The sequence below is a fragment of the Ornithodoros turicata genome, chromosome 3, assembly GCF_037126465.1.
Source record: "Ornithodoros turicata isolate Travis chromosome 3, ASM3712646v1, whole genome shotgun sequence".
Lineage (NCBI taxonomy): Eukaryota > Metazoa > Arthropoda > Arachnida > Ixodida > Argasidae > Ornithodoros > Ornithodoros turicata.
In genome coordinates, this window is record NC_088203.1 from 40,567,513 (window position 1) to 40,585,552 (window position 18,040).

The 18,040-nt window shown below is 43.9% G+C and overlaps 1 protein-coding gene and 1 long non-coding RNA gene across 3 annotated transcripts in view; one reads left to right on the top strand and one right to left on the bottom strand.

The window, feature by feature from the left end:
• Nucleotides 1-18,040, bottom strand: part of LOC135386906 (uncharacterized) — a 122,253-nt gene that overhangs the window by 24,602 nt on the left and 79,611 nt on the right. The window lies entirely within an intron of this gene.
• LOC135386904 (uncharacterized) lies at nt 6,611-16,275 on the top strand. Of its 2 annotated transcripts, none has more exons than XM_064616403.1 (2): nt 6,611-6,701; nt 13,175-16,275. In XM_064616403.1, exon 2 carries the CDS (start codon nt 13,668-13,670, stop codon nt 15,459-15,461), a length of 1,794 nt encoding a protein of 597 aa, XP_064472473.1. In that variant the 5' UTR covers nt 6,611-6,701; nt 13,175-13,667; the 3' UTR covers nt 15,462-16,275. Both variants share the same exon structure in this region, with proteins under 2 accessions (XP_064472473.1, XP_064472474.1).

An 18,040-nucleotide genomic window follows, 5' to 3' on the forward strand; every position in this document is an offset into this window, starting at 1 on the left:
ACTCTGTATTTTTGATCCAGTGGTGCAGATGTCGATTCCAGCTTTCACGTTCCCTTGTTCGATCCGAGCACCATGCCTTCCCCCCCCCCTCTCTCTCTCTCTCTCTCTCACTTTCTTTCTTTTATGATGCGAATTTGTGATTACGGCAGGGTAAAAGCGTCACAATTTTCGTCCCAGTGGGCTTATTAACGGACACTATGACATAATTCATTACTGTTCTGTTTTATATTAATTGGGGTAGTGCTATGCGCTTAGTATATGAAAAGTAGACCACTCTCCGTTGCATCGCAACCTACTTCATCGTTACACGAAGTCTCCGCTTTGCAGAATGGTGTTCACGTTAGAGAACAACATGAGAGAAAGTATCTGTAACCGCTACCTTTACAAGAGCAAAAAATAGGGTCGAAATTTCTATTTCTCTTTTTTAATTCTATTTGTTCATCCTCAACAATGTGCTCTTGATCGCGCTCACAAGGCTGGCCATGCATTTTAATCAAATGTCATAACAAGTAATGCACGTCCCGCGGGGACTGCGGATTACGCATTGCAGTGTTTTAGACAGGTGAGAAAACTTGTACTTGCATCCGCCTTCCTTACTGCTTAGTAAAATAGAAGTGTCCTCATATGAGACTCTGAGCACTGTTGTTGGGGCCTAGTTCAAGTATCTTATTTCATGTTATCAATAGCAGGCGCATGTAAGCAGTTTTAGCAGATCGTTGGTAAGGTTATTGTGCCTATCGGAGCCAATCGCTGTTGTGTGTGACTGAAAATCTTAGCCACTGATTGGTTCCAGTTGGTACGGTTCGACGCAAGCCACGTTAAGAACGGTTTGCTAAAATTCTCCTATTATCTTTCCATTATGTCCATTGTTTTTTCTTAAAATCAAATCAAATCTATTATGGTTACCCCATTTCACAATAAGGTGCATCAAACGCCTGCAAAAATTTCATCAGAATGTCCATTATCTGCGAGAAACATCACGGACGTTTGCCGACTTTAATCTTTGTGCAATGAAAATAAACTTTTACACGACGTCCGTTGGTCCCTACCATCTTACCACCAACTGTTTGCGGTTACACCTTTCTTCCCTTTTCTCCGTTTCTCGGGCTTATTTGAGATAAGGAGAAGGCCTACGGGGCCCGTCACACGGGAAGGCCTGCTGTTACATTTGTGGATTTTGATATGACGTCATGAAAGACCGAACGAAAACCGCTCTGAGCTCTGACCTATCAAGCTCTGAGAGCTTGAAGCAGGGCTCAAAGGCAGACAGGCCTCCGTGCGTGACATAAGCGCGCAGGCTTGATGTTATCTAGGAGTTGTTGCTTTCACTAAGTCACTGAGTTTACCAACCACGTTTCGCATCGAAGATGACTCTGCTGCACCTCCAGATGTTCTGAAAATATGCATTCTCCCGCTTTCTGCTTGTTTATTTTTTGTTTGTTTGTTTTTGAAGGAAGGGTGTTTCTAATCGACAGAGCTTCTTGATGGTGGCATGAGGAGCCTCTAAGAGGCAAAACTTGGAATTGAGCATTGGTATGTCCTCATGATTAGGCCAAGAACAAGCTGAAGTATATGATACAGTGAAAACAGAGTAACCAGTGCGAAGTGCCGATACCGAATTCGTTCTTGTAGCTTATAAGGCACAGCTTCTTTTCAGTATAATGTGGGGTAATTTCTGGGGTTTCCCTCAGACGCTGTCGGACATATGTCGGCCCAGATCCCTTAGAAGCAGTTTTGTACCCGTTACCGAAATACGGTATCGCGATATCGATACTTGTTACTTGAGTAAAAGGTATCGAAATAAAGATATCGATACTTCTTTTTTAAAGTAACGGAGTACCGCTACCGTTACTAAAAAAGTAACGCGAACAGTTTTGCAGTAAAAGAACAGCATATTTATCATGTAGTTCGGACACTTTGCTTGACTTTTATCAATAGCGGGTTCTCGAAGTCGTCTTCTGCCATCCTTGCGGGACGTGGTCTCTCCGGCAACTGACAGATGCCTATATGACGGTTACATTGGTGTCGGGCCCACACATACCGCGGAGTCCAATGATCAAGGAATCCTATCTGAACTTAATAATGCCACAGTATATATGAGCGTTATTCAGTGCGACACGGCAGCTTATCAGTGGAACCCAGAGCATACTGTCAAAGACTTGACCTCTGTTCGTAGACCTCACCTCTTTCGTTGAATACAGCGTGGTTATTTCCTCCGGTTTCAAAGGAAAACGCTGAACATGTGTTCCGTATAATTCCATAATTCCGGTCATGGAGCACGTAGGCGTGTCCACAGGCTTCTTGTCGAGGGCTAGGTGGGACATTGACAATGAATAAGAGTAAGAAAGATGGTCGATGAAAAAAGGGTGGGGCACTAAAAAGTACCGGTATCGTTAACGATAGAGAGATCGCGTTACCATAAATTTGTAACTGAAATACCCTTCCGATACCGATTGAAAAGTGGATCGCGATACGCACTCAGATACCCAAAAAGTATCGATTACTGTAACGGCTTTATTTGTAACGGCGATACGTACAACACTGCTTAGGAGTCGCCCGAGGACGCACATTCCCCAGCACTCTAGCTCTCGCTCCTCAAGACAGAGCCCTACGTGTGACAACACCGGCAGTTTGATAAGATTGTCAATGATGGGTTTAATTTCAGCCGTTCGAACCCAGAATGGTCATTAAAGCCGTCCACACACAGCGGGTCACCGAGGGAAGCCCCATTCTTCATCGACGCAAGCAGCAAAGGCTTCGCGAAGATCGTCGCATGAGCGTTTTGAGTGAGAGTAATACCCGAGACGTTCAACACTTTCTCAGGGGACAGCTCAAACTTCTTCATTTTCACCTATAGCTGTCGTGTACAATAGCACACACAATAACACAGTAGTCGGTATATCTGCTGTACTTTTTTCTTTTCCCCTTAAGTGATCGACAGAACATAATTAACGCGAAGCTTGATGAAAGTATTTATTTGCTACATCAATTCAAAACGAATGTTTAAACAGCAAACTTACTTAATTGGTGGAGCTAATTTATGTCGCAGTTGAAATAACAGTTTTCATTTCTTAGAATTCCTCTTTTTTTTTCGGCCTTTTCGATAGTTCGGTTTTCTGACCGTTCGGCCTTAAGGCCAGTTCCCACATTCAGCGCTTCGCTTTATAGCGCTAGAAAACAACGCTTAAAATCTGGCGCTCTTTTTCCGGTTGCCGTTCTCACATACCACCGAGCACAGGGCCCGCTTGCACGAAACACACTTAGTGCAATACTTAACGAGTTCCCCACTTAGTGTAGTGCCGGAGCCGTAAGTGGCTTGCATGAAACTTCTACAACACTAAAGTGGTGGCGCTCGCTCCGCGCAATTTAGGACGCTGGCCAAGGGTCCTAGGAGCACCCTAAACTACCGCACTAAAGCTTAGGACTAACATGTCGGCCGCTATGAACCGTGTATCGAAGATTCGTCGTTGGCCCCAACTGTATCTCGCAATACAGTACGCATTTTCCTCGCAATACTAACAACGTCTCATTTTTTTATGCTGTGGGTGCCGTACGTGTTGTGCTTTTCGTTAACAACATCTCTCAAAATGATCGCCGCACGCGAAGTGCCTCTCACCGGCACTGCCGTTGGCGATAAGTTCCCCATCATCAAGCAATTCGAGACATACTTTGGGCCACAGGCTTTATTTTATTGAACAAAAGCACGCAACAAGTGACCTAACTCGTTCTTGCAGCTACAATGATAGTACAATACCTTATTTTGGTTCTACAAACTGTTTACGTGCGACGGCAGAAGCAGACGACTTCCCAGAATCCAAACATGCCGTGACGCACGACTTCCTGGGATGAACTCCGGAAGTTCTCTTTCTACCAATGAGAGCCTCCGAAAACTGCTACTGCTCGTAGCCACGATCCACTTTAGAATACTCGACTTAGGGCGGTCGTCGAAGTGTTCGTGCAAGCCACTTAACCGCAACCCTAAACTTAGTGCACTAACGCGTTAGTGCAACACTTGCCAAGTGTTACACTTAGGATTGTTTCGTGCAAGCGGGCCCAGAGCGCTATCCAGCTGCAGTCACGGGATATCTAGTTGCGACGTGATGCAGCGGTACCTCTGTAATTGTTTACTATCCGCGCCGGATATCCGTAGCATGAACGCAGATGACACCTTCGATGCTGTGATACCGAACTATAGTATAACCAAACAGCCATGAATTGGCATATGCGCGGCGAGATGAAACTCGTGGCCATTTTCACGTCGTCGTCGTCGTCGTCGCCTTCCCGCCTTGCTGCTTCGAGTGATTGGAAGCAAAACAAACCCCAGCTCCCGCGACGTCACGGCTGGAAGACGCTCACGAATGGTTAACACAGACTAACCGCTCAATATAGCGCTAGAAAAGTTGACCGAGGCTCTGCTTCGACGAGTGTGGTTTTATAGCGGTTCGCAGCAATGCGAGGAGGAAAATATAGCGCAATTTTCTAGCGCTATGTACCGGCCTCGGTGGCTCAGTTGGTAGCGTTTTCGCCTTCTGATCCCGAGATCGCGGGTTCGAACCCGGCCGAGGACGGAAGCAACTTGGTGGCAGGGTACAAGTAGCTTAGACACGCCGTCTTCCGCGAGGGACGTTAAATACGGGGTGCCGTGTAATGAGCTTTCATTGCACGTTAAAGAACCCTGAGGTGGGCAAAAGCAATCCACAGACCGACCGCTGTGGCGTCGCTCATGATCTCAGTTGTCTCGCGACGTAAACACCCAATTATTATCTAGCGCTATGTAGGAAAGCGCTATATGTGGGAACTGGCATTGATTGTTCGATGTCTTCGTTTTTCGACCTTTTGAGTTTCGGCCTTGTGATTGCCACCCCTTCTAACAAGCGCTCGAAAAATTGAAACATCCAGGTTTAAAGTGCAGAAAACGGCGCGCGTATGAATACAGCATAACAAGGGCAGAATCTCGAAGTTCACGGTCTTGAAACAAAGAAAATGCACAATTGCTTCGCAGGTTGATATGCTGTTTTTTAAAAAACTCGATATCACCACTTTACGGCTCAGCTTGACGCGCAAAGTCACTGTGAAAGTCACATTCTTGCATCCTTTTGGGAGTGGAAGGGACAAAATAAACGTGGAGTCATCGGTGTCCGCCCATTTGTTCGAACGCCGTTTGATCGAAGCCGTTTGATCGAAAGCCGGTTGGTCGACACCGTTTGCTCGAATGACATTTGTTCGAAGAGAGTTCAAAGCTCGCAGCGTGTCCTTAGCGCCTCTTATTCTGTAACTTTTGACTCTAGCATACGGAAGCAGGCAATCAGTGTTCTCTGATTCTTTTTCTTTTTTCTTGCTTTTCTTTCAGCTAAAGAGGGAAGACCACTGAAATGGGATAGCTATATGTGCGCGAAAGCACTCGAAGTCTATGGATGTTAAGGAGGAAGTTACGCCATGGGACAAAATAATGATATTAAATTAACAGCCATATAAAATTTTACTTCGGCCTTGGTTAGAGTATGCATCTGCAGGCTGGGATCTCTACACATGTATGCTATAAAAACAATAACAAAAAGGTAGACAAAGTACAAAGATAAGCTCCCCGGCTTATATTGTCTCGGTTTCAAAGGACTTCTTCGGTTCCGTGAACGTTGCAAGAACCAAATTTAGATTCACTTGCACATAGGCGCAAAGTAAATAAACTAAAACTGTTCTTTCTCCTATACAATGTCAGTTAACTACAAACATTAACAATACATTGCTAAAATTTGTCCGCGTTAGATGCGAGTAAATCATTCAGAAATGTCATTTATTTATATGAGTTATTTATTTGTCAAAATGTTTATTAGCTGACAGTTGACATCAATTATTATTCGACAAAGTGTTACGGGATTAGGGGTGAAAGGCATGTATGCTATGTTTAGTCACTATCTGTCAGAGCGGAAAAACATATCAAGTTGTCGAACGGGAGAGGCTGAACAACCCAGGCCCTTGCACCGCTTTCTGGATGCGAAAAACGGGTTAGGATGAGGAATGTGTTTATGGGCAAGCAGCTTACACAGAGTTAAATATTCCTTAGGATAACAGCATTTACGACTGAAGCTTTCTTTTGTTTTTTCTTCTTGTTTTTTTGTTCCATCAACGCTACATGCGTGCCAATAAAAAAATCGATAAAACGACAGCTGTCGTTTTGACCAAACGACGTTCGATCAAATGGCTTTCGACCAAATGTCCTGTGTTCGATCAAACGGCTTTCGACCAAACGACGTTCGATCAAATGTCCCGGAACCGGAGGCGTCAAATTCAAAGAATCATGTAACCAGTTGCACCAAAGAATTCCACTAAATCGCGTAATCGTTTTTATCGCACTATTATCTTAGCGCCCATTATCTTAGCCTGGGGAAATGCCCCAAGCAGCATAATGTGCTGAAAGTCGAATGCAGTGGGGGTGGACGTGTAGGTGAAAGGCCTTGAACAGACCTGTGAAACTAACGAACATTGATAAGACACATACCTTCCACCCCCATTGCATTTGACTTTCCGTACATTGTACTGCTTGGTAGCTGTATTTAAGCCGGGTGTCTCCTTCGCTTTGGAATCACATACGCTGTTGCCCGACACGTAACTGACTGCTTCGTCGCCGATGCATTTCTGCAGCCACCAGCTACGCACAGCACCCGATGACATTCTACGCCGTTGACCGCATCATTGCTCGCACGGTAAGTACATAGTTTATGACTGTTTTGTGTTGAATGTTCTTCAAATTGAATAAAGTTAAAATCTGGGCAGGTTGGTAACTCCTTTTAAAATTACTAAAACTCCAGTGCTGCGTAAAAGAAGGAACAAAGGACGACACAAGTAAAGACAAACTGCAAGTGCGCTGAACTGCCAATGAAAGATTTATTCGATGAAACCAGGACCTTTTATACTCTCCTCCTATTTTCGTGCCGGTGTTTCCACGCGTATAACCTGAAACTTTCGTCACAATATGAAAGTAACTTTCTTAGATATATGTAATGGAGCCGTACTAACGCAACCCCCCCCCCCCTTGCTCGTTTGATTTCTTTCGTTCCCATGAACAATTAGGCTGCTTGCTTTCTACCCTTACACAGTACTGTAGCATTTTTGAATAGGGGCTCACATCTTTCACAACTTATCGTATGCCCCCCCCTCCATGTAAACTGTAGTGGTAACCTGTAAACTCTACCCCCACGACAATTTTTATGCCGATTTTCATGGTTAATTTTGCAGCCCATTTCTTTTTGTGTTTTTTCGTTCCTCTCTAATGCACTAAGCGATTTCCTTTTGACAAATACCAAGTCTACCCCAAAATACTTACAAAATTTGTTAGTCTATGTCCAGTCTCATATACATGCGGTATTACGCTCAAATTATGTTTATACATATATATACGTATACTACTATATGCCGTAATTATGTATATATACATAAGGCAAGGGAACACCCCGACGGATTTGAGGGGTTAGTGGAATACAAAGAGGTTTATTTTGCATAATTAAAACATTATTTAGGAAATGGGGGAAGAGTCGACGTTTCAGAGGGAAGCTCCTCCTTCTTCGGGACAGAAGAGGCAACAAGACTGTCCGCGGCTTTTATTGATTCTAGCTTGCTGGCGTAACCTTGTGTATTCGAGCCGCCAGGCGCTTGTCGATGGGTCACGTTCTGGAAGGTTCGTTTGTCGCTGTCCGGTGTGGTGTCACTGCCCTGATGTTCGGGGGTCTTCTGAAGTCAGAGCCGGAGGTCATGGTCTTTCTTCCAAGGGCGTCGTCCGTGGTAAAAATCATATCTGGGAGTCCGGGGTTCGGGTCATCGTGTTTGGGAGCCTTAGCTGGCCTCCTCGGGAAGTCGTGGTTCGGGGCGTTGTTCTCGTGGCCCCGTTGCTTCATCAATAGTCCATGTAAGGCGAAGTCATCTATCTGCTTTTCCCGTAGGATTGCAGGGGTGGGCAGTAATAGTAATACTTTGTATTATAATACTATTACTGTAATACTTTTGAGTATTTGTATTATGTATTATAATACTCATTTTTGAAATGTATTTGTATCTGTATTATAATACACAAAATCGAAGTATTACATGTATTATAATACTTTTGAAGGTGTAATACCTTCCCAGAGGTCATATGTAAGACCTCCTAGGTGTCACCAGTGCACTTTTTTGAGTAATTTTTCGTGTCCCACAAACATCTGGACACCAACAAGGTCCCTATTATTCCTTTGCTTCAAACTATCCCAAAGGGAGTGACCTCAGTGCCAGAGGTTACTGGGGGCTTCCTCGCATTCCTTCCATTTCAGCGTCCGTAAAGATGAGTCATCGCATTGCAAGCCCTTTGTGGCATGAAAGAGTGCGTCCAGTCCAGGCACCCCTGTACGGGGTTGCACTATGGACAGTTACACACTTTTGAACGGCCCACATTTTATCGTCCAGGGTGGACGAAATGAAGACTCTTCCACACTGAGAGCAAGCTGTTCACTGTGATCGAATTGACCAGCGCTATCTCATCATATTCGGAAAAGGCATGCCCTATAGAGGACTACCCTTTGAGAATATGCTAAACATGTAAGCATCTGAAATAACACGTCATTGGAGAATGACTGGCTCGATAAGTAATGCGCAAATTATATAGATTTCTGATTTACTATTCCTTTCTTTCTCCCCAAGTTACGTATCAATGTATTACTAGTATTACTCGTGTAATACACAGAAGTATTATGTATTATAATACCTCAGAATCAAAGTATTACGTATTAGTATTATAATACCGATTTCTAGGAAGTATTATGTATTAGTATTATAATACAAAATATGGGTATTACTGCCCATCCCAGATTGTCCGCAGTGCGGGGATGACCTCCAGCCTTATCTGAAAGAGAAGAACAGGGCGAGACAGAGGATAGCTAAAGACCTCTGTCTCGCCCTGTTCTTCTCTTTCAGATAAGGCTGGAGGTCATCCCCGCACTGCGGACAATCCTACGGGAAAAGCAGATAGATGACTTCGCCTTACATGGACTATTGATGAAGCAACGGGGCCACGAGAACAACGCCCCGAACCACGACTTCCCGAGGAGGCCACCTAAGGCTCCCAAACACGATGACCCGAACCCCGGACTCCCAGATATGATTTTTACCACGGACGACGCCCTTGAAAGAAAGACCATGACCCCCGGCTCTGACTTCAGAAGACCCCCGAACATCAGGGCAGTGACACCACACCGGACAGCGACACACGAACCTTCCAGAACGTGACCAATCGACGAGCGCCAGGCGGCGCGAATACACAAGATTACGTCAGCAAGCTAAAGCAATAAAAGCCGTGGACAGTCTTGTTGCCTCTTCTGTCCCGAAGAAGGAGGAGCTTCCCTCCGAAACGTCGACTCTTCCCCATTTCCTAAATGTTTTAATTATGTAAAATATACCTTTGTATTTCACTAACCCCCTCAAAGCCGTCGCTGTGTCCCCTTCCCTTTGGCTCATATTCCACGTCGCGGCTGTTTGATTTTTCATCTTCTGCAATTTAACACACATAAACATATACAGGGTGTTTCAAAAAACGTGTCATTCGGACTTTATAAAAAAACGGGGCGACGGAAAAATACGGGGTAAAGGGCACTTGTGTGGCAACTGAATTTGCCATCTTGCAAAAATATTTTAATTTGATTTTAATTAACATAAATTGAATTTCTTTAATTGAACTCCAAAATTTCCCAAGTCAACCTAACGTTTTTTTGACAGAATTAGAGAGCCTGTAGCGAACTTAGTCAGATCCACCAAGAAATCCGCTCGATATTGCAAAGGGTACTGCCCAAAAAAAGTCCCGAAATTGAGGCTTCAAAGTATCGGATATTCAACAGCGCACCAAATCAGTCGCAAAGATGCGCGGAGGGCAGGACATGTTCCTGCCCCCATGAAGCTAGAACAGTTTATCGCCGGACCGGCGTGCAGCACAAGACGCGCCGATAACAAGGCGGGTGACATTCCACCATACGTTGATAAGCGGCAAACAAAAATGATTCCGCCTCTTTTTTCCCGCCCTGTGTTTTTTCGACCTTCTATCTTTCATGGGGGCAGGAGCAGTCCTCCTCTCCACGAATCTTTGCGTCTGACTTGGTGGGCCGTTGAATACCCGAAACTTGGAAGCCTCAATTTCTGGACTTTTTTTGGGCAGTTCCATTTGCAATATCGAGCGGATTTCTTAGCGGATCTGACTAAGTTCGCTACAGGCTCTCTAATTCTGTCAAAAAAACGTTAGGTTGACTTGGGAAATTTTGGAGTTCAGTTAAAGAAATTCAATTTATTTTAATTAAAATCAAATTAAAATATTTTTCAAGGTGGCAAATTCAGTTGCCACACAAATGCCGTTTACCCTGTATTTTTCCGTCGCCCCGTTTTTTTATAAACTCCGAATGACACGTTTTTTGAAACACCCTGTATATATATACAGGGTGTTTCAAAAAACGTGTCATTCGGACTTTATAAAAAAACGGGGCGACAGAAAAATACGGGGTAAACGGCATTTGTGTGGTAACTGAATTTGCCACCTTGTAAAAATATTTTCATTTGATTTTAATTAAAAGAAATTGAATTTCTTTAATTGAACTCCAAAATTTCCCAAGTCAACCTAACGTTTTTTTTACAGAATTAGAGAGTCCGTAGCGAACTTAGTCAGATCCACCAAGAAATCCGCTCGATATTGCAAATGGAACTGCCCAAAAAAAGTCCCGAAGTTGAGGCTTCTGAGTTTCGGGTATTCAACGGCGCACCAAATCAGTCGCAAAGATGCGCCAAGGGCAGGACATGTTCCTGCCCCCATGGAGCTAGAACAGTTTATCGTTGGACCGGCGTCCAGCACAACACGCGCCGATAACAAGGCGGGTGACATTCCACCATACGTTGATAAGCGGCAAACAAAAATGATTCCGCCTCTTTTTTCCCGCCCTGCTTTTTTTTCGACCTTCTATCTTTCATGTGGGCAGGAGCAAGTCCTCCTCTCCAGAAATCTTTGCGTCTGATTTCGTGCGCCGTTGAATACCCGAAACTTTGAAGCCTCAATTTCGGGACTTTTTTTGGGCAGTTCCATTTGCAATATCGAGCGGATTTCTTGGTGGATCTGACTAAGTTCGCTACAGGCTCTCTAATTCTGTAAAAAAAACGTTAGGTTGACTTGGGAAATTTTGGAGTTCAATTAAAGAAATTCAATTTATTTTAATTAAAATCAAATGAAAATATTTTTGCAAGATGGCAAATTCAGTTGCCACACAAATGCCGTTTACCTCGTATTTTTCCATCGCCCCGTTTTTTTATAAAGTCCGAATGACACGTTTTTTGAAACACCCTGTATATATATATATACAGGGTGTATGCTATAAAAGGTCAGTCACATTTTCGTGCAAGAAGTGATACCTCCTTGATGCTATACCTCTATCACGAAAACACTTCCTCTGCCTCAAAGTGAATAATTTATGCTAGAGGAACCTACGAAACGGTTGTGGTTACCTAGCACTGTGTAACAAAATAAATATGACCATGCAAACTTTCACCTCCATCCATCTGTATTGCGCATAGGAAACACATGAAGACGAAAGTTTCCGTGGCCGTGTTTATTTTATTACGCAGTGAATGGTAACCACAATTTTTTCGTAGGTTTCTCTGTCATAAGTGATTCACTGTATGGCAGCACAAGTCCGTCTCTCAAATAGATATAGTGTCACGCGCGTGTACACCCTATGTGTATAATATATAATATATACATATATATGTATATATACAGGGTGTTTCAATCAACGTCATTCGGACTTTATAAAATAAAATAAAATACGAGGCAACGGAAAAATACGGGGTAAACCGCATTTGTGTGGCAACTGAATTTGACACCTTGCCAAAATATTTTCATTTGATTTTAATTAAAAGAAATTGAATTTCTTTAATTGAATCAAAATTTGCCAAGTTAACCTCACTTTTTTTTTTTTACAGAATAAGAGACCCCGTAGCGAACGGAGTCAGATCCACCAAGAAATCCGCTCGATATTGCAAATGGAACTGCCCCAAGAAAGTCTGGAAATTGAGGCTTCAGAGTTTCGGGTATTCAACGTCCCACCGAATCAGTCGCAAAGATGCAGGACATGCACCTGCCCCCATTAAGCTAGAAAACTTTATCGCTGGACCGGCGTGCAGCACAAGACGCGCCGATAACAAGGCTGTTTACATTCCACCATACGTTGATAAGCGGCAAACAAAAACTATTCCACCTCTTTTGTTCCCGCCCTTTTTCTTCTTTTTTTTTCTCGACTTTCTATCTTTCATGGGGGCAGGGGCATATCCTGCTCTCCGCGCACCTTTGCAACTGATTTGGTGCGCTGTTGAATACCCGATACTTTGAAGCCTCAATTTCGGGACTTATTTTGGGCAGTTTCATTTGCAATATCGAGCGGATTACTTGGTGGGTCTGACTAAGTTCGCAACGGGCTCTCTAATTCTGTGAAACAAAAAGAAAAAAACGTTTGGCTGACTTGGGAAATTTTGGAGTTCAATTCAAAATTCCATTTCTTTTAATTAAGATCAAATGAAAGTATTTTCGCACGGTGGCAAATTCCGTTGCCAGAGAAATGCCGTTTACCCCGTATTTTTTCGTCGCCGCGTTTTGTTTAAAAAAACGCGTCATTCTGACTTTATAAACACCCTGTATATGAGGTTGATATGTCAGACGGCTGTGAAGTTGGATAAAAGTAAAATCATAAGACTTGGACGACAGATTGCAGGAAACTTAACAAGAACTAGTTTATTTAGTGGATAACCTAATACAAAGATTATAATATACTGTAATATACATACAGTGTTAATATGTATACAAAGACGGACTGTGTCGTTGATTACTGTACTTGGCAATCCCGGCTCTTGTAATCTGCCAGTGTGGTTCGTACAACCTTCCGTTCCATGCTCGCAAGACTTGCTTACAAAACTAAATATCGCTAGTTCCATCGACTGATAGTCCGGACAAGTACTTTACTATTCAGAAAAGCTGGAAAACGGCGTTATATGATAAAAATTTGCTGTTGTTACTGTAGCAGGGTAAACCTGTTCCACGCTTTTGAATCTTCCCTGATGTTCGTGTCACTTTGATTTTGTGGCGATATTATTTCAGAGCATGGTCTAATGTCTTATGCTCTTGTTGCAGAAAAAAGGGTACCTCGTCAAGTGGCACGGGTATCCAAAGTGGGCCTGCACGTTCGAGCCTGAGGAGAATCTGAACGCGGTCTGCCTCAAAGCCCTCGTCGAGCAACCGAAACCCAGTGACGATCGTGTACAGTCATCAGCCAACAAGTTCCTCCTTGAAGTCCAAACGAAGTTGTCCAACCCCAGAAGGTCCAACGGCCTGATCAAGGTGGACTTCGATTTGGACATATTCCGCTGGGTGTTTGACAACAAAGGGAAACCCATCACGAAGGGCTGAATCCTCTGCGAGGAAGTTGACTTCGAACGGCTGTCCCTTCCACCGGGCTGGTGGAAAAGGCTTGGCAAGAACAACGAGGAAGGCGTGGAAGTTGAGTTTCCTGTGAGGGTCAAGTCGGCACTCAGGCTCAAGAAAAGCCCAGGTATTTCTTCCAATGAATTACCTGTAGAGACCCTTCGCATGTATTTTGTTACGCGGGGTATTTCTACGCTCTGCAATGGAGTGGCATGAGCAAGCGACTGCGACAGTACAGGACGGTCGCATCGTCCTTTCTTTGACAGGGCGTGCCGTTATTGCACTCCAGAAGGAAACACTCAGCAGCCCTCTATCGTACTATGATATTGTCAGTGTCAAATTGTTACCTAACGATGTAACGGTTAGCCAAAATGCAGCGGATGCCAACGAGAAAATCCGTCTCTTCTGTTCGAGAATTGCTGCACAGAGCAGAAAAATAGGAAGGGGGCGTCCTTACACTAATTTCCTTTCAAAGACTTTTCGTGTCTGGTTACCCATAGATTCCGCAGTACCAAAAGCTCAAGAGCAGCTTGAAGTAGAGTTGTTGGAAAGAATAAACGGATATCTTTCACAGCAGCTATCGCAACTTGAAGACGAGCTTTGTGCGACAGTGGAACAAAACACAGAACTGCGAAGTTCGCTGTCCACCTTAAGGGCCGAGATAGCTGAGCTAAAAAATTCACCCCATGAAGCGCCACTTGCGCATGTGTCCCGATATGCACCCCCCTCGCCATCCGCGAGTGATTCACCTTACAACGGCGGAGGTAAAATCGGTGAAGGAAGCACAAGAACAGACCGTAGACAGCTTGCTAAATGTGGAGGAAAAATGCAAACGATACTAGATGATCTGCTTTCTCAGTACGGCCTCTCACTCCAAGATATCATACTCGAAGACATTAAAGGCATCGAGCACAAGCTCACCTTCTCAGAAAGTAAAGTATCAGTGTCTCGAGATATCAAGAAATCTTACCGGGGACAGAAAGTAGGGAAGCTTTCCGATCTCGACCCCGCTGACAGGGATCTAATCGGAGATATTACCGCACTACTGGACGATCATTACGTGAGTAATGTGTTTTGGCAAGAGCTTTCCCATCGCTTGCAAGGTCTCCCATCCCTCAAGCTTATTAATGAATATCGCGAAAGTGTAAACAATCTCATAGAAGTGGCAGAAACACCAGGGCAATGTGTCGGATCACAGGTCTCTTTCGTAGAAGACTTAAAACACGCAATACTTGAAAAATGCAAGAAGGAACGCAAAACGGTAGAGGAAATCAGCAGATCAGGCACGCTTACAGTGAAACTAGAAGGAGACGGTAGCCGCATCAGCAAAAAGGCGTCGTGGACAATTTTATCCTATGTAGTGCTCGAATGCACAGGTAATCCACAAGGTCACAAAAAACATCGCATCCTAGCGCTAGCAGACATACCAGAAAACTATTTCATGCTAAGAATGGCATTCGCAAATGTCATTTCGGAAGTAAATGAGCTTGTGAAAACCACCGGCATGAACATTGACAACGTGTTTGTACCACTGAATGTTTGTCTCGGAGCAGACTTAAAGTTTCTCCTAACAGTATTAGGGATGCAGTCTGACTTCTCAGCTTTTCCGTGTCCATTTTGCACGGCTTCTCAAACTCAGCGGGGGGATTATCGCGAGCCTGTGCACGTTTTTAACGAGCCCCCTCTCGCGCGTACCCTGAAAACCATGGAGAACGATTGCGACCACTTACGAAATGGGGTACAGTTTGTGCCCTTACTAAACATTGAGCCTTACAACATAGTTCCCGACGTCCTTCATATGAGGATGAGAGTGTTCGACAGACTTTTTGATAATGTCCTAAAGGAGTTCCAAGACATGGACACCAAACTAAGTGTGCAAACAGGGTCCCGAGAAGAGAAATATGTCGAAGCATTCAAAACCATTGTAGGTGAATGCGGTGTCCGGGTTTACATCTCTGCGGAGAACGAAGGGCAGAATGGAAAAGAAAGGGGTTGACGCAACCATATTGTTAGAAAAACTACCGGATAGGCTGAGAGGCCGCCTGCACTCGGACACGGAAACCAGGGTGCTAAAGCTATGGGAAACATTAAGTGAACTGCTTAATGTGTTCGAAAGAGATACGACAGGTATGAATGTGCAGAGTCAAGCAACTGAGTTCCTCCGACTGTTTGTTGAACTCGGAAGCACTGCAAGAAAGGGGTACGGTGCAAAGTACGGTACCCCTTACATACATATTTTAACCCATCACGCCGCTAATAAGCACTCAAAATTCAGCTGTCTGGGTTGGTTTTCCAGCCAAGCCATGGAAAAAAAAAATGATGTCCTGAAAAGGGTTCATCACCAAAAACCAAATAAATGGGACGCTGCAAGAGACGCGCTGAAACTTGCCAAACGCGCAGAAAATCTTCACTACGAGAGAGAGCGACGAGTGTATAAAAAAACTGATAAGGAATACTGGCAAGAGGGCGGTATAGTGGCGTCCAGAACAAAGAGACAGCGGCCGACTAGCACAGAAATAGCAGCCAGAAATTTCGATGTAGACAGCATGAGTCCAGGGGAAATTAGGACAGAACTCAGGGCGTTGGGAATTAAGACCTCAGCAAAATCTAGCTCTGCACTCCGTAAAATGCTTCGGAGCGCACTGCAGTCGCAGAACTAGTCGCGGGGTCAAGTGTACAAAGTCCTGAAGCAGACATCCCACTCTGTGTTCAAGATGTTTTGCAGTGTTATTCGAATGACTGTGTTTGTGTGCATTTAACTTATGTATATGTGTTGTGCTTTCGTATATTGGTTCTGCGCCATTGATTTCGCTGTGTACTTGTTGTATACAGGGTGTCCCAGAAAACGTGTCATTGAATTATAACAAAAAATCTACACCACCTAGAGTCATGCGGTGAATGGCATTTGTTCTTACTGGGGTTTTGCCACCTCCTCATGTGAATGTCGTGTAACGTAAGTTTAATTATGTAAATTTTTGCGAGTTTAAGTCGGAAATTTGCCTAGTAAAGATCACTTTTTTACCCCACCAATGTGAAGAGCGTGTATCATTTAGTGAAATTCATGATAATTCAGTGATTTTCACGAGCTATCCCATCGGAAAATAGCCGAATATCATGCTTTTCGGAGCACCGGACCATAGCGCGCGATGACTTTTTGAGCGCAATCACTCGCAGTGCGACGAAAGGAGGTTCCGAAGCCAGCCCACAGAGTGATAGTAGAAAAAGTAAGTTCCTAAAGTTGGGAGAGAGAAAGCATTATCGCAGCGAAAGTCGTACGTGATAAGCCGTGCCTGTTTTATCTCTTTCTGCGATGTCGGGGAGGGCTGTGTTTCCAACCTCCTTTCGTCGGACTGACAAAGATTGCGCTGAAAAATTCATCGTGCGCTATTCTGTGCGACCTCCGTAGAGCATGATGTTCGGCTATTTTTTCCGACGGGATAGCTCCTGAATATCCCGGTCAATTATCTTTAATTGTACTAAAGTACACACGCTCTTCACATTGGTGGGGTAAAAAAAGTGACCTTCACTAGGCAAATTTCCGACTTAAGCTCGCAAAAAATTTACATAATTAAACTTGCGTTACACGACATTCACATGAGGAGGTGGCAAAAACCAAGTAAGAACAAATGCCATTGACCGCATGACTCTAGGTGGTGTAGTTTTTTTATTATAATTCAATTACACGTTTTCTGGGACACCCTGTATACCTCGTAGTGTGTTTCCATTGCGTTTGTTTCAACTGCTGCATTATTTGTGCATATCACGTTTTCGGGGTATGATGCGACAATCTAACGATCGTCAGCTTTCGTTACCTTTCTTGTACATGAAATGTCATCAGGTCTTTTTTTTTTTTTTACTAATCTATGTTAACTAGACGTACCATATGGCGTTCATAAACAATGTACATATACTTGTGTCTGTTTAGTAAGTACTCATTTTCGTTGCTGTTGCTGAAATAAAGTCCTTTCTTTAATGCAAATCTATGTTCAGTGTATTATTGACACACCGAAGTTCAGTAGATGATATTACTAACTTAGAGCCTAACGACCCCGAAAGACAAAGCTATGATTATACAACCGAAAATTTTAGGAATGGTCACTTTGCGTCTCTGCCGAACACGCACGCCCGCGATTTCGCCAAGTAAAAGTTCCAATGGTGGCTATTTACTCTGGTGCACAAGACAGATGAGTAGAGACAATGATTAAATATATACAGACTACATAATTAACCAGTGAGCAACAGTTTTCGCCCCGACTCATTCAAGCTCAAATGTCAGTGGGCGGTGGCCGCTTCTCCGCTAGGTGGATCCAAACTTCCGCGCAATGCGCTAAACCTCGCTTCATTTGCGCGGCTGTTGTGTGGCAACCCTTCATCGGATCGGGACAATTTTAACGAATGCACTTGGAGAAGGGTATGTCTACTTACGAGCGCGTTTCTAGCCATTTTGAACATAAAACATCAAAGAACGACTGTCAGTGTTGCAAAAAACCTGCAATATTGATGATTTTTTATCACACGTTACGTATTACATATCGATTTTTTTTCGTTTGATCCCCACTATGTGGACATTAAGGT